The sequence below is a fragment of the Populus euphratica genome, unplaced genomic scaffold, assembly GCF_000495115.2.
Source record: "Populus euphratica unplaced genomic scaffold, PopEup_1.0 scaffold2.1, whole genome shotgun sequence".
Taxonomy (NCBI): Eukaryota; Viridiplantae; Streptophyta; class Magnoliopsida; order Malpighiales; family Salicaceae; genus Populus; species Populus euphratica.
In genome coordinates this window covers 1,981,648-2,000,814 of record NW_011499846.1, presented here as the reverse complement: position 1 = coordinate 2,000,814, position 19,167 = coordinate 1,981,648, and the positions used below count along the sequence as shown (strand labels likewise).

Here is a 19,167-nt window from a genome sequence, read left to right as displayed (position 1 = left end):
TTTATTATTATTTTTTAAGGAGCAGTCTAGTTGTAAGAGACGCAACATATGTTTACTTTAAATCCAACATTCATTGTGGTAGTTGGTAAATTAGAGTAGATTTTTGAACTTTAAAAACTTATTTTTTACTATTTTTTATTAAAAAAACTGTTAAAATATCAAAAAATTAATTTATTGACATGTACAATCTAAAAAAAAGTTAAAAACACAAATCAAACCGAAAACAAATTCTCCCTCGACTTTAATATGTTTTTTCAAATGAGATTGAGGTCCAAAACCGCCACCACAATTCCTCCTCGTCGAATGTAACATGCTGCCACCAAGATCAATATTTTCCCGGGCTAGAATCAATGTTAGCTATTAATTTTATTTTTTCTATTATAAAATTTGACGACTTTTTTTCTTGTTATTTAAAACCGAACATTGAAAAAACAATAATAAAGTTTTAGATCTAAATTAAATTTTTGAAAATCATAGGAATTGTTAAAATGAAAAATACTGAAAGTGGGAGAATGAAAATGAATTTTTTTTCCTAAATTTTAAGTTGCCATTTGGTTTCTCTGTGATTTAAACTTTGGTCCTCCCTCGTTAATTTTTTCTTACATTTACAATTATTGACAAATTGGTTATAAAATTGGGCATTAAAGGTTGAAATTAAAAACAAAAGTTATAGGAGAATGAAAATGAATGTTTTCTCTTAATTTTAAGGTGGTCATGCAATTTTTCTATGTTTTATACTCTGGTTCTCCTTCATTGATTTTTTTTTCTACCTTTACAATTTTGACAAATCAAAAGGTTTAAATCATGAAAAAAAAATATTCTAAGAAAGAAATTAGAATTTATTTCAAAGATATTGTTCACTGCTAGAGTAAATTCTGGGGAAGTTCTAGTATATTTGGTAGTGATAATTATTGAAAGTCATTAAAAATTTAAAATGACCTATTATTAGTTAAGTTCGGCAGACGAAACCGACTAATCTGCAAAAGATATATTATAAAAACTATCAAAAAATTATTAATTTAATAAATTTTTAAATTAAATATACTTTTTAAAAACTATCAAAAAATTATTAATTTAATGAATTTTTAAATTAAATATACTTTTAAAACATATCTAAATATGCTTTCAATCATAATGCTAAACAAGCACTCTAGTGGATGGATCCAGTGTGAAGCCCATTAGCTAACCACAACCCGTCTTCGGGTTTCCCATAAAAAGGAGTAAGTTTTCCTTATCCCAAGACCAAACTGACTAACCCGTGAAAAAAAGCCACGTAGCTTAAGCTGATTCAGGGATGCACAAACCCATCCGATGCCTGGGTAAGACTAGCCCAACCTCGATGGAATCCACCTACCGATGCTCCGACGTAAGATTTTTCAACAGTGTGTATTTGATTTTATAGTATAAAATGCTGTCTAAAAATATTTTTTATTTAAAAATATATTAAAATAATTTTTTATATATATTTATTTTTAACCATATATCAAAATTATAAAATATACTTAAAATATAATAATTTTAGAAAATAACCAAAATTTAAAACTAGTGCACTCCCTGATGCCAAGGTGATTGAAGTGACATGATTTGACCATATTGTTTGAAAATATGCTTTGAATTATTATTTTTTATTTTAATATATTAATGTTAAAAATAATATTTTAAAAATAAAAAAATATATTTTTAATGAATTTTCAAATAAAAACAAATAATAACTATTAAATTTGCCTCAGAAAAACACAGGAAAGGTGTTCAACGCTGGGGCTCACAGCAATTTCCCTTAATTATTTGGTACGGTGTTTTAAAAATATTTTTAAAAAGTTTTAAATTTATTTTTTTAAATTAATATTTTTTAATACTTTAAAATTATTTTCATTTGCTAGTTTCAAATATAATTTAAAAAAAAAGAAATTATTAATATTATTTTTAAATAAAAATTATTTTAAAAAATAAATATAATCACAGTCTTGTATAATTATACTTCCACTTACCCTCTGCTCTTTTATATTTTTAGCATTAGGAACATTGATTTGTTTTGGATGTCGTGATTATTCTGACATTTGAGTTCACCGTCACCTGCCATACGCTGATGAAAAATTGCTAAAAAAATTAGACAGAAGGACCACTTTAGGGATTTTTCATGAGTAAAGGGACCAAATAAATTAAGAAAATAATAGAATGGCTATATTAAAGCAATAATAAGAGAAGGAGGACTAAATTAATATTGTTTTCTAGTTTGCTGATGAACGTGGCACGCAGAACAAGAAGCAAGCAGACGAGACAAAGGAAGGGCAGGTAAGCGAGCGAGGGATTCCATCTCCCCACGCATCTCTCTCTCTCTCTCTCGCGAAAGACTTCTACCGACTAGGAACTTCCTGCTACACGCTCTCGCCAGCAATTTCCTCTCTGTTTTGCACCACCACCGTCACGATGGATCCCAAGCCTTCACCAACCCCACAAAACGCCAATGAAATCCCTAATAAACAGGGACAAAGAGACTTTTTGAATCATTTAGAGGTATACCTTGCAAAGCGAGATGGGGTTGACAAGCTCCTCAAGATCTCACGTTACGCAACCAAGATCATCTTAGCCTCATCCGTCCTCCCCGAAACCTTAATCGTAACGAAACGACTCAAGAGTTTCGAATCAAGTGTTGGACTCAGTCGCAAAGCATTCCGACTTGGGAAATTCGTTCAAGATGTCAACGCATTAAGAGGCTCTCATTTTGATTCAAAACAAGAAATCGTCCTTTCCTTCATTGCCTATGGAGGTGAAGGTTTGTATTATTTTGTGGAGCAATTTGTTTGGTTGGCTAAATCGGGGTTGATCGATAGCAAACACTCCAAAAGTTTAGGAAAAATCAGTGCTTGGGCGGAGTTTATTGGATATGTTGGGAGCATTTCTTTGAAATTTAGAGATTTAAAGAAATTGAGTGAAGATGAGGCGTGCCTGGAATCCAGCGTTGAAATTGCAGTCACGAGAGGAGTTGGGCGTCAAGAGGAGGAGAGGAGATTGTGGAAGCTGAGAGAGAAGAAACTGATGAAGAAATTATCAATTGTGCAGGATTTTGCTGATGGGCTAATGGCTCTGGCTGATATTCGTGATGGCAGAGGGCAATTTTCAGGCCCCCTTTTGGTATCTTGTGCAGGCCTTTTATCTGCTCTTATTAGTACTCATAAGAATTGGGTCTCTTGCTGAGATTGTCACTCATCGTGGAAGGTATGCTGTTAAGGAATTCTTCTTCTTCTAAAGACGTGAAAGTAATTAATTGATTCCAAATTGCAATAAGAGATGTGCTAATTCTTCAACTGTTGGATTTGAATAATAAAGTGATAGCCTTTGGAAATCAGTATACCATTTTTTACATGAATATGGATATGCAGCTGCAGAAGTAACTCGTGGTTTTCAGAGTGAGTCCTGGATGCCTAAAGCATTACAGGAAACAAACTGTGGTTTGCAGGGATATCCCTGCTCCTGCTCCTGGTTTGTTCTTGTCCTTGCTACCCTTCCAACCAAACGAGATAAGAGCATTTTGATTTTTCAAGTTTTCTCTCCAGGAATGTTTGCTCCAAGTGAATTATTGATGCGTAAATATCTTCGCTACGTGATTGTTATTAAGGTTCAAAATAGCAATGCTTAGACAGCACTCAAATACCTCTAATCCATTGAACTGTGATTCTTGCCAGAGTGATGAACAATTGTCAGTTTTGAACTCGTGGGTTTTTGCACTCCAGTAGACATCTATAATGGACATGGAAACAATTGCAAATAGCTTCTGGAATTGTTTAAACTGAATGTCTCAGCATCAAATTGCAGTTCATGATCCAAAAGTGGAGTAGAGTTCCAATTTTTTTGTCTCCGTGTCTGCAAAGTTAACAGTGAGAGAATTTTTTCTTGAATGCACCAATCAAAGATAACCTAATGGGAAGCTAATGAAAATTTATCTCACCCTTGATTTGATATGTAATTTGCGTTCTTGATATGTAATTTCCAAAGCTATGAAAGGAAAGTGAAATCGAGTGCATACTTTCGGAAGATCTTGGTAATTTTCTGTACTTTTTTATTTTGTTTTTATAAACAATAAATTATTTAATAAGAAATTTTCAAATGATTAAATAAATAAATAAAAGTAACAGAGAGGAGGTAAAGATATTTCTTATTATTTTAAATGGGTCATGAATGTTATTCTTTCTTCCAGTATCATGTTATTTTTTAAATATTATTTTTTATTGAATAATTAATAAAATATTATTAGTCAAAGTTTGATCACTATAAATTTTTTATTTATTTTAAAAAAATTATTTTAATGGTACACCAAACACCCTATTAGAATTAGACCCTACATTACTGTCTTTATAGTATTTTGTGGGATAAATAAAAGGAGGAAAAAAAAATCTTCTAAATATTAAAGTAAGCATGTGAGGTTGTTCTATTATCATATTCGTTAGAGAATCCAATACCATTAGCAAATAATTATTGAAAGGACTAAAGGAGGTATCATTGATTCACTGTGAAACAAGATTCATTGAACATGGATTGCTAGAGTGAAATGGTGTTTTTATTCTGTACGATACAAACCAGGGAAGCATAAATTAGAGTATAAAATCATTTTTCACGGGGTTAATTTGGTATCATTAAGTTAACTGTGGTTAAATCAGCCATTTCATTTTTTCTGGCACAATGAAAATACTATATTAGCTTTAGAAAGTAATTTATTTTTTTGCCAAACATCCAGAGGTTGCTTGTTCTTCTCACTTTTAAAAACACAGTAAAATAATTAAATTTTTTAAATAGCAAGAAAAATCCTAAACTAATTGTTAATTTTTTTAATCTTTCCATTATGATTTTTTTATTATTATTATCATGGAAGCTAAAAGATGATTTAGTAAATTATCAAATTTAAATATTATTACAAAAAAATAGATAACATGTATACTGCATGCTTCAATACATGGATGTCTCCATGAGATTCCGGCGATGCGCATGATATTGTTTATTGATCAAACACTAGATTTCAGGGTAATGATAGGAAGTGTTCAACATCCCCTCTATGCTTGGGTGGTATGTGTGGACAAAGAATTATTATTTTGTCGTTGATAATTTTTACTTTATCTTTTTTTTCTCTTTCTCCCTCTAGTTATCCACACCAAACTCTTTATTTTTTTGGACTAATCTTAACTTGGTTTTTCTTTAAAATTTAGTTTATGTTTTTTTATTATTATTTATTTTATTTTAAACAATTTATAAAATTAGAATATCTTTTCAATTTTATCATTCTTCTTTTTTTTTTCCATCATCAAACTTTGTCCATGTTATTTTAATTACTATTTTTTTATTGATTTATTTTATTTTTTAATTTGACCACTCGTTATTTTATTTTATTTTATTTAATATTAATATCAAATTTGATTTTTATTTTTTTGATTACTATCCCTTTTTTTATTTTATTTATTTTATTTTATTTTTATTTTCATCCCTCGTTATTTTATCATTTTTTTTATTGTTATTTAAAAAAAAATTGGATGATTGAGAATTTTACTTTGTAACTTTTTTAGATTTACCTTCTATATAGTAACCCGGTCTTATGACACGAGTTTCAAAGATTAGTCAGGTTTGACTTCGATCTTTTTCTAGTTTTTTTTTTGTTCAGTTTTATAAATCAATATTATATCACCGAGTCTTTAACTTCATGAGTTTTGCTAATTTTCTTTTCCTGGGAGTTGTTCTGATCTCATATCTCAAGTCACGGTTGGTCGAGTTGACTTAAGTTTTTTTTTATATTTTTCTTAGTTTTTCATTTAATTATTTTATTTATTTAAGGGTTGACCTCTATTATTTTATTTTTATTTTATTTTACATGAAGTTATCCCATCCTCGTAAATTAACCATGTGTTTGGTATGCTAACTAAAATTATTTTGTTATCATTTTTTAAGGACAAGAGAATAAATAAAAAAGATAATGCTACCAAAAACACCTCACACACTTCATGAAAAGCATAAACATGGTCTACATGATAGCATGTACATTGCATGCATCTATTATTTTTTTAATAATATTATTTATTTATTAAAATATTAAACTACTCTTAAATCAACTTGATTATAAAACAAAATAAAAAACTTAAAATGAGATTACTAATAAGCCTCCTGAAGTGAGTTTAGTAATTTTTTCTTATTGAAGTCAATTTAATATGCCATGAAAATGAAAAAAAAAATTATTTTACTTTTATATATATATATATATATATATTAATATGAGTGTTTAAGTTAGTTTGATGTATCTCATTTAATTTTAAAGAACTTAAATACCATGCAATTTTCTAGTTGTTTTTGAGATTTATGAGACTTAAACTAATAATTTTTAAAAAATAAATTTAAAACTTTACTAATTAAAATATCTTTTTTATTTTTATGAATTACAACGGACTATTTTGCTTATTTGGTTTGCACTATGAATGATAAAATCAGATGCACTATAGTGATACACCATGCATTGATAATCCACGGTAATTTACTAATGCCTACTAATATTTTTTTATATATATAATTCTTGCATCAATCGGCAACATATCACAAAAGAGAACTGACAACTGATTTCACATGCGAGCACACTTGATCCTTATTGCAAATAACACCAAGCAAATCTTGCACTAAAATCAAGACGTAAATAACATCAACTTTAATTTATTATACCATGGCTTTGTTTGATATCACGTCTTTTTAGAATTTCTTATTTTTTTAGTATTTTTTTATCATATGTTAAAATTAAAAATAATTTTTTTTTAAAAACTCTTACACTGTAAAAAAAACTCGCTGTACAAACGATCAGACATTAGACTCAGCCTTCCATTCCTTTGCCATTCGTTCAAGCGCATCATGAGACGATCCACCAATCTCCAGAGCTTTAGCAGCACTTTCTTTCAGCTCCCCAGTCCTTCTCCTCATATCCCTCCCTTTTTCACCATCGATCACCAATCTTACTACTCTTTCAACCTCTTCACGTCCCACCAAGCTCTCTCCTGGTTTTACCACTGGTTTGATGGCTATTCCAACTTGCTCTGAAAGTATCGTGGCATTCATTCGTTGTTCAGCAAAAAGTGGCCAAGCAATCAAAGGCACTCCATTAATAATAGTCTCCAATGTTGAGTTCCACCCACAGTGAGACAAAAAACCACCGGTGGATGGGTGTTTAAGCACTGCCACCTGTGGTGCCCATGATGGCACCACCAATCCCCTCTCTTTAGTCCTCTCTAAGAACCCCTCCGGCAAATAAGTCATCGGATTGCCAATATCACTTCCAGCAGTGAAAAGTGCAGCTGATGCACTACTATTTGTTGGCTTACGCACAACAAATATGAACCTTTGGTGGCTCAGTTCTATTCCCCATGCCAATTCAGTGAGTTGATCAGCTGTTAATGTACCACCACTGCGAAGTGCTACAAAAAGCACCGAATCGGATGGTTGCTTGTCAAGCCAAGCCAGATACTCAATGTCTCGGGCAGTTAGTGGTGGCTCTCCTTTTATCAACGGTCCAACTGGGAGAACTGGAGGTGTGGGTATCTGTTTAAAGAATGGGTCCTCAGTCATGGCTTTGTAGGTCACAGATTCTAGTTCCTGCCAAGAGTTAACGAATATCCCTGCTGCCAGGTGAAAACGGCTGGAATGGAACAACAACCATTTGTACTCATCAATCTTGCGGTTTTTAAGCGGGTCAAATAGGTCTTCAATTGGAAATGGAGGGCAACCAGGGACCTTCAATGGTTCAGCGAGATCAACAAACTCACCCTCCACTTCACAGTCAAGAGTTGGTAGAGACAAGGAAAAGGTAAGCATAACAAGGGCTGAAGTGTAAAATAAGTACGCTGGAATTGAAAGTTCACAACAGACATCAAAGGCTTGGGTAAAAAACTTATCAATGACAACTGATCTGAGCTCCCCCAACTCTTTGAGGACTGATTTCAGGGACTTGAGGCTCTCTTCTACCATGACACAAAGGCGAGTAAGCATCAGCATGTCATCTGTGGTGACAGAGAGCACGTCGATGGGAGGAAAGTAGACAACGTCGAGGCCAGGAGGGAAGGTGGGTGACTGGAGGAGCTGGTCCTGCGCCGCCGAAGCTTCGGTGGTGGTGATGACAAGGAAACTGACATGGAAGTCATGGTCGACGACTAATCGCTTAGAGAACTCAAGAAGGGGTATGATATGCCCCATGAGTGGAACTGAAAGGACAGCAACATGGGGTTTTGTGGCTTCAATCTCAGATACTATCATTGTTTCTTAGTCAAAGTACACACTCTGAAATGGTTTTTGCAAGAAGAGTTTGACAATTAACCGTGAGGGGTGGCTGGACAGGAGGTTGATTAGCAATGAGCGAGCAGCGAGGGCATGCACTGTCCATCTATATAGCACCTCCGTGCCTTTGGATCAAGAATAATGCTACTGAGTGCCCACCAAAAAAAAAAAAAAGGAAAAAAAAAACTTGATAACATAGAGTAATTACAATTAACAATTACCCAATAAAACTAAATATTGTCCATTTCATTGTTCATTTAAAGCTTCCACATCCATGCCTTTTAAATTTTAGTTAAAATAGCTAAAAAATATTATTATATTCATGTTCTATAAAATAAAAACCCAAGGAATCTTTATTATTTAAGATGGGGTTGTTTAATCTGAATGGAGGGGATAAATTTAAGCTTTTCCCTGGGCCATGACCTTAGACAGCTATTGGACCAATGAAACATTAGGCTTTTTTTAACCTGACTTATTGGTTTGCGTACGAAACACGTGGAGTGAAAAAATAACATTATTATTATATTACACAAAAAACAAGGCAGTGGGGCATTTCTTTTTGTTCACCTTGTACTTGCAAGTTGCACCCTCTAAAAAATCATTGTGAACTGGAATATTGTACTTATTGTAAGTTTTCAATTCGGTTCTTGAGTTTTTTTTTGGTATAATTGAATCATTTGAGACCAGAATTAATAGTCAATTATTTTTCTCTCTTTTTTTTTAGAAGAAAATGATGGAATTAAAAGATAGAAAACTCCAAAAAAAAGTAGTATATTTGAATTTCATACAAAAAGTTCAGTTTCATCTTTATCTCTCTTTTTTATATTACATGTAGTTATTAAAAATTAAATTTAGACATTAAACTTTATTTTTAGTTTTTTATTAAAATAAATCCAGGAAAGAAAAAGTCATCCTACACCACATTTAGTACATGTCTCACAGGCCATGTTTATTTGAGAATGTGGTATCCATCCGTTAACATATATGTCTCCCAAGCCAACAATTTTTTTTTAATATTTTATATTTTAGAAAAAACAAATTACCTCTGTGAAAATAATAAAAACAGCCAAGAGTAAAAGACTACAAACTTACATAGCTTTGAAATTTTGAGGTTTAGTCACCAAAGTAATTACAATATACATTAAAAAGGTTTATTAATTTTTTATATTTTTATATATTTTAAAAAGACCAAATTACCCATAATTCGAAGCGAGCATGATAAAACAAAAACCAAGGCTCAAAGATCATAAAGCCCCCGAAACCAAGTTCTACATTGTTTGATGTCAATAAAGCGCCTAGACGGAAGCTTAGTTTTTGTGGCTCTCAAGATTATTTATGTATGCAAAAACAATTAGAAAACACCCCTCTAACCCATAAAACTTGCTAATTAATGGCTAACATGTACTTTTGTAAAGACAATTATACCCCCACGCGTTTAAGAGCTTTGTCTACACTAAAAAATTACGGAAACATGCACGTTTATAAATCAAGAACTTGCAGTGCTTGATTGTTCACAGAAAATTAAACAAACTTGTGATGGAGCCACTGACATGGAAACAAATATTTATTTTCTAATAGCCAGAATGATCATCAGGAGCTTACAGTGGACTAATTAAGACTTCCATTCCTTCGCCAAACAAGCTAGCGAGTCAAAAGACGACCCACCAATCTCCATGGCTTTAGCAGCGCCATCTTTGAGTCCTTCAGTCTTTTTCCTCATTTCTTTCCCTTCTAATATCGCAAGTCTCACCACTCTTTCTACCTCTTCACGTCCCACCAAGCTCGCTCCTGGCTCCGCCACTGGCTTGATAGCAATTCCAATTTCCTCTGCAAGAATTGTAGCATTCATTCGCTGTTCGGCATAAAGTGGCCATGCGATCATAGGTATACCATGAGTCACAGCCTCCAACGTCGAGTTCCACCCACAGTGAGTTAAAAACCCGCCGGTTGATGGGTGTTTGAGCACCAAAACTTGCGGGGCCCATGATGGCACCACCAGTCCCCTTTCTTGTGTCCTCTCCAAAAATCCTGTTGGAAGATAAGTCTTTGGATCATTGAAATCACTCCCTGCATTGAAAAATGCTGAGGAGGCACTACTATTTGTTGGCATACGAACAACAAAAATGAACCTTTGATGGCTCAATTCAAGCCCCCATGCTAATTCAGTGAGTTGCTCAACTGTTAACGTACCACCACTGCCTAGTGACACAAAAAGAACTGAATTAGGAGGTTGCTTGTCTAACCAGGCCAGGCAGTCAGCATCTGAGGCAGTCAGAGGCTCTTCTAGTTTGATTAGGGGTCCAACAGGATGAACCGGTGGTGTGTGGATCTGTTTGAAGAATGGATCCTCTGTGATAGCTTTAAAGTTCGCTGGTTCAAGACCCTCCCAGGAATTGAGAAATATTCCAGCTGCCAAATGGAACCTGCTGGAGTGAAATAAATACCATTTGTACTCGTCAATCTTACGGTTCTTGACCTGGTCCAAGAGGTCTTCAGGTCGAATTGGAGGGCAACCAGGGACCTTAACAGGTTCGAGGAGATCAACAAATTCACCCTCCACTTCACGGTCAAGAGTCGGTAAATACAGAGAAAAGTTGAGCAAAGCAATGGATGCAGTGAAGAACAAATAAGCTGGAATTGAAAGCTCACTGCAAATGTCAAAAGCCTGAGTGCAAAACAAGTCAACGACAACAGCTTTGATCTCTCCTAACTCTACGAGGACAGATTTTAGGGACTTGATGGCTTCTACTACTATGGCACAAAGACGAGCGGCCAACGGCATGCCATTTGTTGTGACCGCAAAAACATCGACAGGAGGGAGGTACACCACGTCAAGGCCTGGAGGTAGGGTGGATGATTGGAGTAGATTGCTTTGGCCCGCTGAGGCTTCGTTGGTGGCGATGACAATGAAACTGACATGAAAGTCATGGAGGACAACCAGTCGTTTAGCGATCTCGAGAAGAGGGGTGATATGCCCGATGCCTGGGCTTGGCATGACTGCAATATGGGGCTTTGTGGTTTCATTTTCAACTACTGCCATTGTTTCTGCGTTATTGGCAGACACCGTATATTATTTTTAACGAGGAGAAGGAAGGACCGTAGCCTTGCTCGGAATGTGTCTATGAGCATCGTATCCTCCCTTGTCGCGGGCTTCTTCTAGCTGATTGGCTACCGCTATCTCCTTTTCAAGAAGCGGGGGAGATGTGACTCTCATTTGTTGAAAAAACTAGAGATTAAGGTTGATTTTTCTTATTAAAGTCAATAAAAAAAAATATCATGAAGGCTGAGCCAATTTTACTGGTCATGCTCGTGATGATTGTTATATATTCGTTCTGAAGAACCGTCCATTTTTATTCCCACCTGGTCATGCTCGAGATGATTGTTATATATTCGTTCTGAAGAACCGTCCATTTTTATTCCCACCTAGATTATACTAGATAGTGGGGTTAATTTGATATAATATAATTAATTTTATGGATGTAAGAATAATTTGAATGGTCTGGAAAAATATGATTTGATTATAATAAATCTAAAATGATATTTTTTTAATATTAAATTAATATATTGAATTGACTTTGATCAACCCGTGCTAATTTATCAAATTTATAACCTGTGTTATAAACTATAATAACTCATGAAAAAAAAATAAAAAAAAATTATAAAGTCTAATTTCTAATTAATCTAGTGTTAAATGGTTAAATTAAAAAAACTTTAAAAAAATGATTCGGTTTAATCTGTCAAACTCGTGATTTAAGTTATAAGACTGAAATTATCATATAAAAAGAAATCAAAACAAATAACAAAGTTTAGTCCCTGATCAATCTTATGTTGAAAGACGAGACTAAAAAACAAATCAATTAAAAAAATAATAATAAAATGATCTAAGTTAATCTGACAAACTCATGACCCGAGTTATGAGATTAAGATAGCATTATAAAAATAATATAAAAAAACAACTCAATTTAATCTAAATTAGCTTGTCAAATCTGTAATTTTAGTCACGAGACTGAGAAAACCCCATAAAAACAAATCAAAACAAATTATAAAACTCAATTTTTAATTGATCACGTCGAACCAATATTGAATGATGAAATTTATAAAAATAAATAACAAAATAATTGACACAAAAATGAGTTAAATTAATATAGGTTAACCCATTAAGTAATATTCTCAGGTCATGATAACCTTGTAAAAATCAAACTTAATTTTCAATCTAACATAATATTAAATGATGAAAATATAGAAAAAAATAATTAAAAAAACCAAGCCAATTGAATTACCATGTCAAGCCTATAACTCAGATAATGAGACAAGGATAATCCAATAAAAATTAAATTCAATATTGAAAGAAATAAAATTAAGATAATCTCATTAAAAAGAAAATTCAATATTAAAGGATACGAGATTAAGATAACTTTATAAAAAAAATATGATTCAACTAAGGTTAAAATATCAAAATTCGCGACCTTGATCATGATACCAGGACACCTAATAAAAATAAATTAAAATAAATTATAAAACTTAATTTCTAACCGACTCGATATTAAATGATCACATTGTAAAAAAAGCTCAATTATAAAAAAAAACTTTAGTAATTTTAGGTTAACCTGTTAAACAATATTTTCAAGTTATAAAATCAAAATAATCTAGTAAAAAACAAATAAAAAAATTACGAGGTCATTAACCCGATATCAATTGATGAAATTAAGAGTGGAGAAAGTCAAATAAAAAAGTAAAAAATTTTATTCAATCAAGTTAGCTTGTTAAATCTATAATGTATATCATAAAAATAATATAACAAAAAAAATATTAAAATATAAAATTAAAAAAACATAAAAATAATAAAATATAAAAAACTCAGTTGAGAGAAAAGCTTTTGTCTCGTAAATACAGTTCAGTACAACTTGTACCTTTTTTTTTAAAAAAACTCCAGCTATATATATTTGATGAATGCCTACAAGAAGTTCGTTCAGATGTTTAAAGAGATTTATATTTGATTAGATATTCATTAAAAATGTTTTAAATCTCAAGATTCCTTAAAAATATCAAGAATATAAAAAAATGTATTGTCGGACCAGGGTTTATCTTCATTCAATGCTCGCTAAGGTCTCTATCAACGACAATTGAAGCTACACCAGCCATGTTGCCAAGTAAGCACGAAAAGCAGCAGTTTAAGTTCAAATTCCCTATCCACCTGCGAGCCCACTCTAGAAACTTATCATTAAAGCGAGCACAAGCAGCCCAGGCCCCTTCGCGTATTTTTGTGGATGGAGCAGATGACTACATAGCCGTTAGGTGCCCACTCTTTTTGTTGCTTTGGTTTTTTCTTCTGGTGAGGGTGGGGGGGTCTTTGGATTCTTTCTCTTAACGGTAAGGAACTTCACCACCATGCCATGCCCCCTTCACACGACACCCAGTTTTGCATTGCCAGCTGATTTTGACACTTAGCCTAAGGTTGCTCCTTTCCTACTCTAACCGCCATTTCCCAGTCTTGCTCTTTGTCCTCAAGATACCACATTTACCCTTGCCACTTTACTCCTTATTCTCCTTTTTCTTTTTTTATAAATAGATCAATTTACGTGTATTTTGACTAATTATATAAGTTTTAAAGTTAATAACTATATAAAACTTCAATGATCTTGAGAGAATTTAAACTTATAATAATTAAAAAGCAAATTCAATATCTCTATTTTACTGTTTATTTTTTATTATAATGATTATTTATTTGTGAAGTCTAATAAAACTTAACTTGTTGAATTATGAATTTTTTATATCAATTAATTAGTATAGACTAATTATACCTATTTTCAACCTTTTATATTACAAAATCAATTAAAAGAAACGATGTTCATGATATCCTTTAGGTAAAGAGGATACCATTATTGAAATGGTAATGATCATGCATTTCCTCTCATTCCAAATAATGATGCTCTTTTGGCATAAGCGAATGACTATTAGATTTGTCTTTTTTCAACATTATCTCAAAACCTTAAATCTAATGAAAAGGTACGAGATCATTACCATAATTATCAATTAATACATCCATGACCTTGATTGATTATTCTTTTTTGGGCACTGGAGAGGTGGTTATAATGTAACTCTCATAATCCATTATAGAGATATGCAAAGTCAAGATTTAACTAATTTTAAATCCCATGACCCTTTATCTGTGTTCATTTAAGAAGGGCAAATTCGGAAAATGAGCTCAGATCCCTGTCCTTCTCAAACAGCAAAACGGTCTAAGGCAACTGACACGCAAGCAACATGACCTGCTACAACCGGTGCCTTACCATCTCCAGGCTTCCGTTTTTAAAACCTCCAAAAGCCCGTCCGTTTTTATGCCCTTTCCCTCCTCTTGCTCTCTCCTCACATCTGCTCTCTCTCTCGCCCTGCTGCCTGAACCCTTTCTCTCTTTAAACTCCCATTTCACCCTCTACAACCCTTCAAATTCCTTTCGAAACCACTCCATCTGACTCTCTTGACTGATTCCATTTCTTGAAGCCCCGAAAGACCTCAATTTGTACTCAATTTCAGTTATTTACAACAATGTCCGGGGCTACTAAGCTAAGACCGGCAGAAAAACAAATGCAGGAGCCTCCACGAGCGATACTTGGTCCGGCAGGAAACAGAGTTAGGGTTTCGGAGGAGGCTAAAAGGAAGATTGAGGTTTTAAAGAAATCACAGCAGAAACCAAAGAAACCTGTGGAGAAAATGTCTCAAGCTGCTGTTAAGAATAACTTGTCAGTGGATAGCACGTGTTCTTCGGATTCTTATTCTTCTTCTTCAAGTTCTGGAAGGAATGTGAAGCGTAATGGAATAAAACAAGTCAAGTATGTTCCTCGTGGAGGTGAAATTAAGGATGTGTCGTCGAAGAAAGACGGGCCGGTTAAGAGGTGTGATTGGATTACTCCGAATTCTGGTAAGAAATTAGTGAATTTTAAGGTTATATGCATTTTTATTGTTATCTTGCACTTATTATTATTAATTAAATGGAGTTATGGGATTTAAACGTCTGGTCGCTTGATCATTGAAGCTCTGGTAGCATTTCAAAGAATCACCGATCCAAAAACTAAAGCCTAAAGATTTTATATCACTCTCTAACAATAGAAGCAGGGGATAGTTTAGTTGCTTAAGATTAAGAAGGTTGATGTTTTTCTTGGTTTGTTTAGCTGAGTTTTAGTGTTTGAGATCATATAATTGATTAATTTTGAGGAAATGGTCGCTTGAAATAGTGCAGATGGAAGCAGTTTAGGAATGGTTTTATTCGTGGATTGTTAGTTAGATGCAAGATTTAGTTAATAATTAAACAGGGAGAGTATGCAACAAATGTGGTGAAAATTCATAAAAAAATAAATAAATGTGGTGAAGTGGAAGATGAGATGATGGGACTGCTGGGAAGTTTTTACTTGGCATAGCTTCTTGGTAACTGTAGAATACTAAGAAAGACCGAAAATCCATGAGTTATACCAGCACTAGTGTCATTATTTGGTCAAAGACGCTTTTCTATTTGCTTAATGTAGAAATTTGTGTTCATCCTGTATTTATTTCTTAAATAGGCATCATTTTACAGGTTTGGGGAAGGAATTTTCGTACTAAAAGATGAGATAGAGCCATGCTACTGCCATAAATTTGAGTTTGTTGTCTTTCTTTGATCTAGCTTAGCATCCTTTATAATGTGACTGGTAGCACTGCCAAAGTAGCTATGAATATGAGTTCCTTTGCACCGAGGTTGAGACATAACAAGTTTCTTGTTGAATCAGCTTCAAATTGTGACATATTACTACTATTGATGAAATCTATTATCATACTAAAAGCCCAGATCCAGAGATAATTCTTTCACGTACCGTCAGATTATTATTGACTCGTCAAATAGTGATCGGATAAACCGAGGTAAAATCACAAAATTCCTTAGCAATTACATATAGATCTCTGAAGTACATGGACAAGATGAACAAAGTACCTAGAAGGTGCAAAATATTTCCACGGATGGTTTTCACTTTCATTGACAAAATGGAGAGTTTGAACTAGTCCTTGAAAATCCAATACCATGAATAGTTGTTAGTGGTAAATGCTCTAATTGCGTGTCAATGAGCAGTCAGCAGAGTAGCTTCTGGGCCGCCTATCAAGATGGTAGAATCACGTGCGGGTAATTTTATTGAATTCTACTAACATGGTATAGGTTTTGGTCAATTGACTCAATTTACAAGTTATGTGTTATTTTCAGGATATTGTTTTCCCTAGTTTCTCCAAGTTGCCTGAATTGTCAACCTATCTTATTGAAAACTAAATTGACTAACTTTTAAGGTCTGCTCCATGGTACTTTTATTCACAGACCCACTTTATATGTCTTTTCACGATGAAGAATGGGGAGTTCCAGTTCATGATGACAGGAAGCTGTTTGAGTTACTTGTATTTTCACAAGCATTAGCAGAACTCAGCTGGCTAGCTATTCTTCACATGAGAGACATATTCAGGTATGCTGGTCTTCACTTTTTATGTTTATTGGTTTTGAAAAAATGGACTTCGTGAATTTTAGGTGATGCTTTTTTTGTATTTTATTGTCAGGAAGCTGTTTGATCAATTTGACCCATCATCCATTGCACAATTTACTGAGAAGAAGCTCCTATCATTGAAAGTTAATGGGAATCTGTTGCTATCTGAACCAAAGCTTCGTGCAATAGTGGAGAATGCTAAACAGATGCTCAAGGTAATTAAGTTATCAATCCAACAGCCTCCCAGTATAGTTGCAAATTGCTTGTGGGAGGCAGAGTTTAGTGGAGGTTGCAAGCATAGACAAGTTTAAAGGGCTCAATTCGTGGTTTATCTTAATTTAGTTTTCAAGATTTGGATTTCGCATCTTTCTAATGACAATAGAAATGCCAAAACAGAGGGGATCATCTTATCAGTTTCAACGAGATAACATTGAACTTTTCTTTTTGTTCGTTGGCTGATTTGGGGCAGGGGGCAATCCAAATCCAAGAGCAACTAAGTTTTAGACTTGGACCAATGCTGCATCAAGTTGAAATTCATTTGCACAAATGGCAGAAGCTAATGAGCTTCCTTTTGCTCTTAATTTGCAGATTCAGCAGGAATTTGGTTCCTTCAGCAACTATTGCTGGCGGTTTGTGAACCAGAAGCCATTAAGAAATGGTTTTCGCTATGGGCGCCAAGTACCTGCAAAGACCCCAAAAGCCGAACTGATTAGCAAGGATCTGATGCAAAGAGGGTTCCGCTGCGTTGGTCCCACTGTTGTTTATTCATTCATGCAAGTGGCAGGAATTGCTAATGATCATCTGATATCATGCTTCCGATACCAAGAATGCAATGCAGACGTAGAAAAGGATCTCAAACCCCCCAAGAATCAAGAGATAGAGATAGTTGCTAAAGCTTTGGGGAGCACAGGCTTTTCTCATAATTAATCCATCTGAACCATATATCCCCTTCCCTGACTAATCACACTCATAAAACTATAGCAAGACAAGTAGCAGAGCAGTTGTTCTTTTGTAATGTCAGTAATCTCGTCTGGATTTTCTAAGCACAGCATAGTTTCTTCTTCCACTTGTGTATCCTTTTCCTAACCAAACATTACTGTAATAAAAAAAATCATTGTTAACTGTAAGTTTGCATGAAGGCTCTTGCAAGGAGACCATGGCCATTGGTGCAGATGATGAATGAAATAGAAATTTAAATGAGGTTACTCTATATAAATCAGATTCCTCTTCTTAGTATGACCTGACGGGGTCATTGAGCCACAGGACAATTCATCGAGTCTTTTTTTATTCAAATTAAAACCTAACATGGATACTCAGTTAAGTTTCTTTCTCAAATCAAGGGTTTAATAATTATATTTTAAACCGGAAGAAACTAGTAAGTATATTTTTTTTTTTAAAAAAAGAAATCTCCCCTCTTGAATAAAAATGTAGCCTACTATGAAAACTATCCATAAACTTCATTTTATATAAGAAAAATAACTCAGCATGTACCCTCTAATTCCTTCAAAATCCAGCACCAAATTAGATGGGAGGTTACAAAAAAAACCCTCATCATTCAGTCATCACCACTTTGTGGTCCTCGAGTTCTACCATCTATGAATATTTATTTAGTTATAATTATTATTTTGGCTAACTTTTTAAAACCTGTTCATCAAGAAGAATAAATAGATTTATTTTGATTATTAATGAATCTCTAATAAATAATCAGAACCTTAGCCCTCCTTCCAGGCAGTGAGATGACTTGATTCACAACAACTAATCATATAATCATATCTATATCTATCCCCTCTCATCTATATTCCTCTCTTTCTATGCCCTTTTTTCGTTATGAAATGTCTGAACGTGGGTGTTGTCTGGCCATCCCTTCAAAGCCAGCCTCGTAAAGCTCCTCGTTCTTGACCAAAATCATCTCACGATATCTATAATCTACTAACAAATTCAATTGGAAAATGTGTGTGTTATGTTCATGGTTGTCGGATTGAAGGATTAACCTTGGTAAAAGGTTTGCATAACTTCTCAACCTAAATCAATTATTTATTCATTTGAAAGAAAAAAAATCCTCATTGACTTGAGAGTGGATTGAGCTAGATCTACTGACTTTATCAAGTTAATATTTGGTATTTTTCCATTAAAAACTCAACGTGGATAAAACTTTTTTCTTATTTCAGATCAATTTATCATCTATCAGGTTGAGTTATCAATCAATTTGAACGACTATAGTTATGTTATTGTAGAATAATGTTTGGTATTATGATGTAGGGTGTTTTTTACTTAAAAATAAATTAAAATAATTTTTTGTTTTTAATATTAACATATTAAAACTGAAAAAATAATAAAAAATAATAATTTAATATTTTATCAAGTAAAATATACTTTTAAAACGCAT

At 33.5% G+C, this 19,167-nt stretch overlaps 4 protein-coding genes across 4 annotated transcripts; 2 read left to right on the top strand and 2 right to left on the bottom strand.

Annotated features, from left to right (window-relative positions):
* Positions 1 to 2,259: 2,259 nt before the first annotated feature.
* On the top strand, positions 2,260 to 3,766 carry LOC105130643 (peroxisomal membrane protein 11A-like). Its single transcript, XM_011033221.1, has one exon. It carries the CDS (start codon positions 2,428 to 2,430, stop codon positions 3,193 to 3,195), a length of 768 nt encoding a protein of 255 aa, XP_011031523.1. The 5' UTR covers positions 2,260 to 2,427; the 3' UTR covers positions 3,196 to 3,766.
* A 3,028-nt stretch (positions 3,767 to 6,794) lies between these two features.
* On the bottom strand, positions 6,795 to 8,457 carry LOC105130633 (hydroquinone glucosyltransferase-like). Its single transcript, XM_011033210.1, has one exon. The coding sequence runs from the start codon at positions 8,266 to 8,268 to the stop codon at positions 6,823 to 6,825; it is 1,446 nt and encodes a 481-aa protein (XP_011031512.1). The 5' UTR covers positions 8,269 to 8,457; the 3' UTR covers positions 6,795 to 6,822.
* A 1,295-nt stretch (positions 8,458 to 9,752) lies between these two features.
* On the bottom strand, positions 9,753 to 11,550 carry LOC105130624 (anthocyanidin 3-O-glucosyltransferase 5-like). The gene has a single exon (XM_011033198.1). It carries the CDS (start codon positions 11,327 to 11,329, stop codon positions 9,902 to 9,904), a length of 1,428 nt encoding a protein of 475 aa, XP_011031500.1. The 5' UTR covers positions 11,330 to 11,550; the 3' UTR covers positions 9,753 to 9,901.
* Positions 11,551 to 14,621: 3,071 nt separating this feature from the next.
* LOC105130615 (uncharacterized) lies at positions 14,622 to 17,902 on the top strand. Its single transcript, XM_011033190.1, has 4 exons — positions 14,622 to 15,208; positions 16,622 to 16,763; positions 16,855 to 16,996; positions 17,370 to 17,902. The coding sequence occupies exons 1-4, from the start codon at positions 14,836 to 14,838 to the stop codon at positions 17,706 to 17,708; spliced, it is 996 nt and encodes a 331-aa protein (XP_011031492.1). The 5' UTR covers positions 14,622 to 14,835; the 3' UTR covers positions 17,709 to 17,902.
* Positions 17,903 to 19,167: the final 1,265 nt, after the last annotated feature.

Excerpts from the sequence above, each read along its gene's own strand:
- LOC105130615 (XM_011033190.1), top strand. The coding sequence starts at position 14,836 with ATGTCCGGGGCTACTAAGCTAAGACCGGCAGAAAAACAAATGCAGGAG. Across the intron at positions 15,209-16,621 it reads TTGGATTACTCCGAATTCTG|ACCCACTTTATATGTCTTTT; the intron begins GTAAGAAATTAG and ends TTTTATTCACAG. Across the intron at positions 16,764-16,854 it reads CACATGAGAGACATATTCAG|GAAGCTGTTTGATCAATTTG; the intron begins GTATGCTGGTCT and ends TTTTATTGTCAG.
- LOC105130643 (XM_011033221.1), top strand. The coding sequence starts at position 2,428 with ATGGATCCCAAGCCTTCACCAACCCCACAAAACGCCAATGAAATCCCT.
- LOC105130633 (XM_011033210.1), bottom strand. The coding sequence starts at position 8,268 with ATGATAGTATCTGAGATTGAAGCCACAAAACCCCATGTTGCTGTCCTT.
- LOC105130624 (XM_011033198.1), bottom strand. The coding sequence starts at position 11,329 with ATGGCAGTAGTTGAAAATGAAACCACAAAGCCCCATATTGCAGTCATG.